Consider the following 9,500-nt stretch of genomic DNA (forward strand, 5'->3'; position numbering starts at 1 on the left):
AGTTTTGTTGCGAAAAGTTTTGAACTGGAATTAAGTCTGGATGTAGGTTTCCAGTTAAAAATTGTGGTTGTTGCGAAAATTTTGAACTGGAATCAAGTCTGGATGCATGTTTCCAGCGGGCTCCGTTAACTTGTAAACGGCGAAGAAATGGATTTCTAAATCCAATGAAGTGCTATCCAGTACAACTTGATCGACGTTACGTCTTGAGCGGGGTGGCTTCAGGCCACTTGACGCTAACGAGACAAGTCTTGTCGACCACATCGTACAAATAGCTACGTTTTGTCTTACAGGAGACGTCTCTATCTAGCATCGCAGCTGCGGGGTAGCGTCAGATGCAAGATTCTAGGTGCACACCTCTTCACCACCGAATCGCAAATTTTGACATTCGAATGCGGTCTCGGCTCATCGTCCGAGATCTCGCTGCTAGAGGTTTATGAGGTGTTTGGCTGTCGTCTAGCGAGCTGCGATACAAATCAACACTGGCATCTTGTGTGGAGTCAGCGATATCAGCGTCGCGATATCAGTGTGGCGAAATCAGCGTAGCGGCGACAAGAAACACTGTCAATTCGTTAGGTTGCACTTTATGTACACCACACAAACTGTATCATTCTGGTTTAACACTAGACCATTCACTCGTAATAATGGAGACCGAGGCCAAGGCGCTGCTTGAGGAGCTCCGGGCGGCGCAGGAAGAGCACGAGCGTGCTCTTGTAGCTGCAAACCAAGTGCGCAACAGGCTCGACCGTGCACGAAAGGAATATGAAGAAGCTCGAGCTGCAGAAAAGGCCAGCGAGGACGAATTGGCAAAGGCAGCAGAGGCTCTGGCGTGTGGTCTCCAGAATCTCGAAGTGGACAGCGATACAGCAGAGCTGAATGCTACAGTGCCTCCGACAGTGGACTCTCTAGTGGAGTACCATGCAAACATCGGCTGTTACCAGTGCTATCTCTTCTTAGACCGCCACATACAGAGCAACAAACAAGAGGGGACCTTCGATGTGGCAAAACTCCTCGTTCGTGTAGAATTTCCACGCGTAGAGCTTACATTCCAAAGCCAGGGTGACAAGGAAGACGTATTAGTTATCTGGTGGACGGAAATTGAGCGGAATGTGGACGTCTCGCAGTGCGTATTGGAAGATAAGGACGATCACTGGTATCTGCGACTCCCCATCCGTCCAAGTGACAAGCAACCGCTGGGAGGGTTCTCCTCATTCACCCAAGTATCTAACATTGAGTTGCAATCGGATAGCTACACGTCGGTGTGTTGTCGAAACTGCAACGCACAGTTACTTGGAACCACTAGGATCGAGAAGGTGCTACCGTTACCGTCTGCTAATTGGATGGATATGTTTGACTTCTGGGGCGCTGGCATCGGAGCTTTCGAGCACATTCCTCGTGATGATATTCATGCTCAAAAGCACCGAGTGCTCGTCGGAGAGTCATACGTGCTGTTACACGCTAGTGACTTTTTGACGGATGCAACGGTTGGAGTCTGTGAGGACGCTGCTGTTGAATCTAAAGAGGAGCGCGAGTGGATGCCGCTGACCTGTGCTGCGTGTTCGGAACGTGTTGGTTTGTCCAATGTAGAGCAGCCAGATACAATTCGTCTTCACAAGCACTTGGTCATTGCTGGAAAGCACCTGAAATCCTCTATTGACGACGACAATGTGTTTGCCAAGTACACGATCGACAGTATCCTCAGTGCCAAATTGTTGGAAATGGCGGATGCAGATGGAAAATTTCGGTTCATTTTGACGTCGAGTGATGATCATGATCACGAATTTCAGAAATGCAGTCATTCTCCTGCCACTGGAGATGGATCAGAGTTGCTACTGCAATTGCTTAGCTGGGAGACGATGATCAAGCAACAGGATGCGACTAAATTCCGTCGCGTTCTGAAGGTTCTGTACGGTCCTCCTCAGTCGATGCCCGCGATTCCCGGACTCTTGCCTTCACAGGAAGTGGCACTGCCTCCAGCCATGTACTCTGCCATCGCCAAGCGACTTGAAACCAGCTCGACGCTGTTACCCTCGTCATTGCGGACATTTAACCGGATGAATGTTGGTTATTTGTTCGCATGACCATCATTCTGACATGTAAATAAAAAATCAATGAAAAAAAAAAAAAGAAAAAACTATTTGTATTATTCTCTCAGAGAGCAATACCGCTTACTTGGTAGGTGCCCAGTAGTCCATGATGTCCAGGGCCACTTCGCAGCTCTCACGCACGACCTGGACGTCGTCCTTGAGGTATTGTTTCAGAATCTCCTCGCATTCCGTACTGCCAATCGCCCCCAGAGCCTCCGCAGCTTCGTGACGCACCATGCGGTGCTCAGTCTCATCGAGCAGCACCTTCTTGAGTGCCGGTACGAGCACAGGGTTCTCCATCTGACCCATGACGTAGGCCACTTCGTGCTTAAACAGCGCGTTCGGGTCATTAAAAGCCTCAGCCAAAGCGAGCGCCGCCTCCTCCGTATTGCGGTTGCGCAGCGAGAACATCGCACGGTATCTAGCGAACATGTCGCCATTGGGATCTAGCAGAATCTTGCGGAGTTCGGCAGTAGGCACGTCCTTGCCAGCGGCCGGAGCCGGGTCCTCGGATAGGTACGGGTTACGGTCCACCTCTCCCTCGACGATCTCGCCCTTGGCTTTGGCCAGTTTGTACTTGACCAGAGTGACGGCCAATTTGCACGTGTCTGAGACCTCCGGGGCCGGATCAGCGCTGTATTTCTCGAGCACAGGCAGTGACTGGGCCGCGCCGATGGCACCCAGAGCCTCCGCTGCCTCGTGACGCACCATGCCGTCGTCCGCCTCGTCCGCCAGCACCTGCTGCAGCGTCTCGCAGGCCTCTTCCATCTGGAATTGACCGATCACGTAGGCCAGTTCGTGACGCATAAGCTCCGAGTCCTTGCGGTTAAGTAGTGCCGTCAGCAGAACCTGCAGATCCTCGAGGCCGCCGCGCGAACGCAAGTAGAAGATGGCGCGCGTGCGCTTGCCCGTGGGCTCCGACAGGTCCAATAGCGCATCACGAAGCTGCTCGAAGCTCGGCGTCGTGTCTACCACGGTGGCGATGGTCTCGGTTGCGGACGAGTGCGACGGCATTGAGGTTGGCAAGTCTGGGAATGGCTACGTCAGTGACTGCCAGTCAAAGTAGTGAAAGAGAAATGCTGGAGCCTAGCCCTATAAGTGGTATTTTAAGTTAAAGTAAAGTGCCTGTAGCCAATAGAAATGAAGATGACTGCGGATTGGTGGAGACTCGAGCCAAGTTGAAGTGGACGAAGGCAGATCTTGTTGCCTTCAGTGTTTTATTGTTGCTTCTTCCTTTTGCCATGGATATGAGCAGTTCGAGTCTGAGAGTGTCGATTCATTTGGTTGCACAGAGTCTCTTTTAGGATCATTCAAACCCTATCAAATCATGCTCAAATTTTGTAGTATGATAGACGACACCCGAGCTTTAGTAGCTGTTGACTCAAGGACAGAGTGGTTGTGTTTCATCATGAAGGAAAGGTTTCCTGAAACCAGTGCCAGGAGCTCGAGATAGTCAATGCATCTGCACCGAAACGCCCGCAGCGAAAATCGACAATGAGCAACAAATCCGCGAATCGGTAGGTGTGCATAACGCAGAAGTTCTGCGGCAGAATAGAATTTATGGGTGCAACAGCAACATCCATCTCCGAAAACTGTGGTTAGTGGCCAGCGATCCATTTCTTCGGCATCTAATAGCGTCGTTTTGCCGCAATCCAGGTCGAAAGTATGGTGTCCTGAGAGCATCACCACAAACCTTGTAAAAAAAATCCGTGTAGACCCATGATAGGGAATAAAACTACAACCAACAAAATACGTACAATCTGACATTCGAGTTGAAAACTGGCAGACGACCGGGAAGCGCAGGTGAGTGGCACTTACATGTATCACGTTGGTCGCAGTTGCATGGCTCCGAGCCAACACCAAGACACTTGCACGCGAGTCATCATGCCACCTCAGTTTCTCACTGTATCTCTCCCACCGAAACAGAGAGAAGAACACCCAACGAGGAGCTCAAAAAGCCTTCTCGCCGTTAGGTTTATCAGATACCGTTGGCCCACACCAGCAGATTGCAAGATGCAGCTCTTCATCCGCTCGGTTCGTCCGCTGCAGTGCCTAACTCCGCATCTTAGGGCTAATGTACAACGACTTCAATGCATACAGGACGCAGGACGGACGCTGACGGTCGCGATAGCAAACCCACGGGCCAAAGTACAGGAACTACTGACGCTCGTGGAGGCCAAGCAGCAAGGACTTTTCACTCAGGGGTATCTTAACTACGGAGGCGTGCCGCTGCGTGCGTCGCGGTCACTAACAGACTACGGGATCCAGAACCACGCTACGCTGGACTTGTCGCGACGTCTACACGGCGGCTGCTTCGGCTTCTCCATCCTGTTGTGGATCCTTATCTTCATCTGCTGTCTCATCAGCGTCTGCACGTGTGGACTGTCATTACCGGTGGCGCTGTGTCTACTGCCACCTGCTCTTCTCCTGCCGCTCTGCTGTCTATAACTGGGTGTACCAAGAAGATGTATAGACAGCTTTTGCTTTAGACACGGCAGGATCCATTCGTCTACATGTAAGAACTGCGTCAAGCACGACAAGAAAGTAGCAACAGTTTTCGCGTATCAACAGCAGATATCTATCAACCAAACTGGCAAAAACAAACTCAAAAATCAATAAAAAGTCACGTCTTCGTCTTCAAGTCGCATCCACAGAGCTTAACTGCAGTCGTCAGCTTGAGTCTCCTATATCTCAGCCGCCAATGCTCCTTGATCGGTCGGAAAGCCTGCAGTGTATAGCCCGTGAGCATGTCTGTAGCTGTCTACTTGCGCGGTCCTGTGCGTCTGCGGCCCTGTGACTTGCCGGTCTTTTTCTTCTTGCTGTCCTCGTTCTTCTTGCTCAGCGCCTGCACTTTGCTCAGCAGCGGCGAGTTCTTGAGAATATCCGGCAGGATCACAAGCTTAATGTGCGAGCCGCGCACATACACGAGCTCGAGTTTGCTCTTCTGGCCGTCGCGTTGCGTGAGCACCACGTCGCTCAGCTGGCAGTTCATGCTGTCCTCGCTCTCCACCAGGTGGCCACGGTACACCTCGCCGTTCTTGAGCTCGATGGTCACGGTGCGGCCCTCGCCCTCATGTAGCAGCGAGATCGGCACCCCCACAGTCTTGGACATGGTGACGGCGTAGCTGCTGGCGGCTGGAGCTTGGGTAGTGGTTTCTATTGCAGATAGAAACGTTAGAAATGGAGACAATGACATAGTTTCGGTTTAGTGACATATATTAAGAAGTCGATCTGTTAGTGCAACATTACACATGATTGAAGTTGTTATGTTGCGGCAACCGAACGTTCAACTTCTTCTTGTTTTTGAGCGTATGCTACATTCGTGTTGCAAGTAGGAGGACTATTATGTCCTAGGAGAGCACACATTGGCGCCCAACAAACACTCGTGACGGCGTTGTAATAGTTGTTGCGTGAAAATTTCCAGCGTCTCTCGTTCTCGCTTGAGAGCTTCGCGTATACGACGTACTGGTACTCGGGATTCATCAACTAACTGCGTGAGTTCTGGTGTTTCCTCCTTGCTATCCTCTTCATCATCTTCTTCTTCTTTGACTTTCTCCATTCCGTCATCGTCTCCGCTGTTCCGTGACATTGTACTCTTACTCACGATCGACGTTCCTTGTTTTGCCTTCCACACGTTGTATCTAGCGCCTCCATGCAGACGTCGCGATAGAATCTGCCGTTGCCAAGATAGCGTTGTCGTCCAAATAGCTTCCGCTCTCGTCTCCATATCTTTCTCTTCCTCGTCGCTACTACAGCACAGCGACAGTGCTTTGATCAGAGGGACCCCATCTGACACCATGGCCTTGTTATCATCCACATTCTTGTCACTGGTACCATCAAAGTCTCGTAGCGAAGCACAAATCAGCTCTACAGGTTCACCTTGCTGAACACGCATCGCACGTAGAGTACCTAGAACAATGCGTGTATCCACAGAGTCTCGAATCTTCCAGTCATAGGAAGAGAACAAGCGGTTCACGTGCTTCAGCTCACATAACGGGAACTCCCTCGTGATCAACAGTGTGAATTGAGCTCGAGAAAGCGTGCATATTCCTAGCGCATTGAGTGCCCCCAGCTCTCTAGCCAACGCGAACAACTTCTCCATGTCTTGTAACACTGGTCGTCTGCACGGAGTTCGTCGCATAGCATCCAGAAGTCTAGCAAATGATCGCCAACGAAGTTTGAACCGCTTTTTATACAGCTCGCTGGACTCCTTGCTACGCTGCTTCTCAGGAGAATACCCTGGTGTCTGGACTATAGCTGAGACTTGAGTACGTCGGTGACGGAGCTGGGGATCAGCCTTCTGTTGTTCTCGATGATCAGCCAGCTCAGAGGTAGCCTCGAAGTGCAGTGTACGGCTTTGCCACTCGGTCATACTTCGTTGGTTTTGTATCTTCTCCTGGCGTGCAATTCTCTTCTCTTGTTTGTACAAAGTCTGTAATTTCTGCGTTGCTTTCTGTTGTAAAGCTTCTTGTATTTCTCTGTGTGGCTGGCAGAGTGGATTAACGAAATTCTGAGTGTTAGAAACCTCAACAGGAACTGCGATAGGAGACGACGGACATCGTGTCATTGTTACTCGAAGGCGAGAGCCACTAGGATGGAACGTCTCTGGAGGCCACAGCGAAGGTGAACCGCTAATTCCGGACACAAATTCATCAATCGGAGCCACTGAATGATTCGGAGAAAGCGGTTCCAGAGCGTCTTGAGACCGCCAACCATTAAGTTTTGCAGTGCCTCGAGCTCCGTATCGACGCAGCTTAGCATCAAGAGTGATGCCGGGTGGTAGTTGCTCCTTCAAAGATGCAGTGCGGCTGGAGCCGTACCATGGCTTGAGCTTAACAGGTGACATCCCTATCGAAATCGATGACTCGGTTGACAAACTTAGTTTAATGGGAGAAGTGAGTATCATCCCTATTCCAGCGACGGAGTCATCGTCACTGTTATCGCTCTCGTTGCCTTCTCCGATCACACTTCCAGCATACTCCGACTCTGTTTTTGATCGTTCTTGTATCTCAGAATCGTGGTTGGGCTTCGTTTCTTTAATACGTTGCAGCGATGCATCTCGTTTCGCTCGAGAACGTAGGAATCTATTACTTGTCGAAGTTGTGTATAACGCGGCTAATTGATGGGACCGCTGCAGTGCTCGTCCGCGAGTTTCTGGGTCGCCTTCACGCTCTTGTAAAGCTTCTTCCTCCGCGTCGCGCAACGCTCCTCGTAGGATATGCTCTACCCGTTCATTGACAGTCTCTTTCCGCCGTCTTCGTGCTGCAATCAATGCCAATGGATCAAGCGAACCCATTCCTGCGAGCTTGGTTCGTGGCTGAATCGGACTCAGAGCGAACGAAGACGCCATTGCTGACGCTTTATATTGAACGCAGACAGGTGTTTATGGTCATTTCCTCTTATTTTGGATTAGACGGCAATGCTATTTGAAGACCTCGGCTACGAATGAGTTAGTTCCATTGTCTATCGGTAAGCGATAGCGGGCTTGATATAAAACAACAATAGGGTGCTCGGTGGAAGGCAGTGTTTGCCATGAAGCGAGGGGGGGGGGGGGGGGGGGGGGTTGGGTACATACTCGGGCCAACACAATTGGAGAAGCATGTATTATAATACAACGAAGTGGGTCTTGCTAAGTTAAAGCAGGAGGCGGTAAAATGCGGACGTGGGACTTTGTTGAACTAATGCCTGTAGAACTGTTGATGCTTAAATTTGCCATAGAGATCTTGAATCCTTTCCAATTGATCCGATCATTTATTTTCTGATCAGGACATCAATAATAACGACATCGCAATTATCTGAGGAACGTCTCCATAAATTATGCATCGAAATTTTCAATAAGCTACGATTTTCGGGCTTGGCGTTGTTTAAGGCCACTAACGGCCCCCTAAGAGCAGTTGTTTGCTGACATTGCATCTTTCTCATAAACGCCAAAGATTTTCAATTTGATGAAGAATTTTCATGGTCTTGCACAGATTAAACCAGGAAAAACGACGGGGCGTAACATAATATTCTGGCTTAATTAATTTTGAAAGAGACTCATAGACTTAATGCAATCAATTCTGGACTGAGGCTACTGTACGAAGGAAACGTATTCGCGCATTCTTTTATATATATAAAAAGCCGTCACCATCTCTAAAGACTAGGTCGAAGCAAGATATGATCGTGATCAATGCAATGTGATCGTCGTAGAGTATATTAGAATTACAACTTACGTATAGTTCATGCTATTTCTACACATGGTTCAGTCGGTAATCCTAATATACACCTGCCGTTCGATGAAATCTACCTAAATTAGTCTAGATGCGTGCTCTTGGAGCGTGTTGTGTGACGGTTTAGCCACCACACAGCGAGTATATCTCTGGAACAAAGGGAGGGGGCGCCGCAGCGTCGAGACAACCCAGTAGTGAGTTGAAAGCTGACGAATCGGTCCTTTGATTGGTAGACGTACAGTAGTAGTACTGCGATGCTTAATCTGCTGGCTCTACTTGGGTAACGACAACTAAGAACACGAATCTGTAGTAGCATGTATGTTGAAAAGGATACCAATTGATAAATGAGTGGTTGACGGTGAAGTATTTGGGAGAATTTTGATCCTTCCCCCCACCTCATATGGTAGAATTTATTTTGGTTTGTATACAGTTCTGATCAGGTTGACGATCAGGACTTGTGATATGAAGTATGAACTGATCATTTTGTCATTGGAAGGAAGTTTTTGTATGGGAAGAAGCTGAATGCATTGGATGACTGTGCTAGTAGCTACCTGGCGTGGCCAACGTGGGGAAGAAGTTAAGTGCTTTGGAGGGTTGTGTTACTAGATACCTGGCACGACCTAAGTGGAGACTGGAGTGGAGTCGGAGGCGCGCAGAGAAAGCGCCGTAGCTTCGTCCACATCGCTGTCGATGTTGGTAGGAATATTGACGGGCTCTGGGAGTGGATCCGCTCGCGTGGAACTCTGTGGGCACGGGCGCTGGGCACGTCGCCAATTCGACGAACGTACTCGGCTGCTATCGTCTTGATGACGGTCGCAAATGTGGCCATGGAAGGATGCGGAGTAGGAAATCTACTGTTTAGCTCTCTACTGAAACGTTCGAGCGGGTTGTTGGTCCTCGCAACGAGCTCGTTGCCGAGACCAAATACGTTCCACACGTCAATCGAGTACTGCTCGAGCCACGTCCGCTCAAAATAGCCCCAAAATTCTTCCCATGTCGCTGTAAAGTACTCAGTTTTTCCTAAAATGCAGCGCTTCTTGATCTCTCGCTTGATCCACGTGATGCCTCTTTCTACTTGTTCATGGTCAATTACAGCCAGCGTGTCTAACACGCCGAGTGTCATCGCAATTAGATACTCCTCATCAGTTATTGCATAGCTTTTCATTGCACGACGGAGTGCCTGTGTAGTGGGCTTGCTACGTGCCCA

At 49.7% G+C, this 9,500-nt stretch overlaps 6 protein-coding genes across 7 annotated transcripts; 2 read left to right on the top strand and 4 right to left on the bottom strand.

The window, feature by feature from the left end:
* Window positions 1-344: 344 nt before the first annotated feature.
* On the top strand, window positions 345-2,134 carry PPTG_15728 (hypothetical protein). Its single transcript, XM_008913026.1, has one exon. It carries the CDS (start codon window positions 642-644, stop codon window positions 2,076-2,078), a length of 1,437 nt encoding a protein of 478 aa, XP_008911274.1. The 5' UTR covers window positions 345-641; the 3' UTR covers window positions 2,079-2,134.
* On the bottom strand, window positions 2,118-3,336 carry PPTG_15729 (hypothetical protein). Its single transcript, XM_008913027.1, has one exon. It carries the CDS (start codon window positions 3,096-3,098, stop codon window positions 2,166-2,168), a length of 933 nt encoding a protein of 310 aa, XP_008911275.1. The 5' UTR covers window positions 3,099-3,336; the 3' UTR covers window positions 2,118-2,165.
* A 501-nt stretch (window positions 3,337-3,837) lies between these two features.
* PPTG_15730 lies at window positions 3,838-4,728 on the top strand. Of its 2 annotated transcripts, none has more exons than XM_008913028.1 (2): window positions 3,838-4,118; window positions 4,185-4,728. In XM_008913028.1, exons 1-2 carry the CDS (start codon window positions 3,903-3,905, stop codon window positions 4,530-4,532), a joined length of 564 nt encoding a protein of 187 aa, XP_008911276.1. In that variant the 5' UTR covers window positions 3,838-3,902; the 3' UTR covers window positions 4,533-4,728. The 2 variants fall into 2 exon arrangements, with proteins under 2 accessions (XP_008911276.1, XP_008911277.1); XM_008913029.1 differs by having other exon boundaries at window positions 3,838-3,887; window positions 4,011-4,728.
* PPTG_15731 (hypothetical protein) lies at window positions 4,536-5,268 on the bottom strand. The gene has a single exon (XM_008913030.1). The coding sequence runs from the start codon at window positions 5,194-5,196 to the stop codon at window positions 4,846-4,848; it is 351 nt and encodes a 116-aa protein (XP_008911278.1). The 5' UTR covers window positions 5,197-5,268; the 3' UTR covers window positions 4,536-4,845.
* A 159-nt stretch (window positions 5,269-5,427) lies between these two features.
* PPTG_15732 (hypothetical protein) lies at window positions 5,428-7,434 on the bottom strand (the record flags this gene model as incomplete). Its single annotated transcript, XM_008913031.1, has 1 exon — window positions 5,428-7,434. One exon carries the CDS (start codon window positions 7,432-7,434, stop codon window positions 5,428-5,430), a length of 2,007 nt encoding a protein of 668 aa, XP_008911279.1.
* A 1,436-nt stretch (window positions 7,435-8,870) lies between these two features.
* Window positions 8,871-9,416, bottom strand: PPTG_15733 (hypothetical protein; the record flags this gene model as incomplete). Its single annotated transcript, XM_008913032.1, has 1 exon — window positions 8,871-9,416. The coding sequence occupies one exon, from the start codon at window positions 9,414-9,416 to the stop codon at window positions 8,871-8,873; it is 546 nt and encodes a 181-aa protein (XP_008911280.1).
* Between the last annotated feature and the right edge of the window lie 84 nt (window positions 9,417-9,500).

Source organism: Phytophthora parasitica (assembly GCF_000247585.1).
Source record: "Phytophthora parasitica INRA-310 unplaced genomic scaffold supercont2.51, whole genome shotgun sequence".
Lineage (NCBI taxonomy): Eukaryota > Oomycota > Peronosporomycetes > Peronosporales > Peronosporaceae > Phytophthora > Phytophthora nicotianae.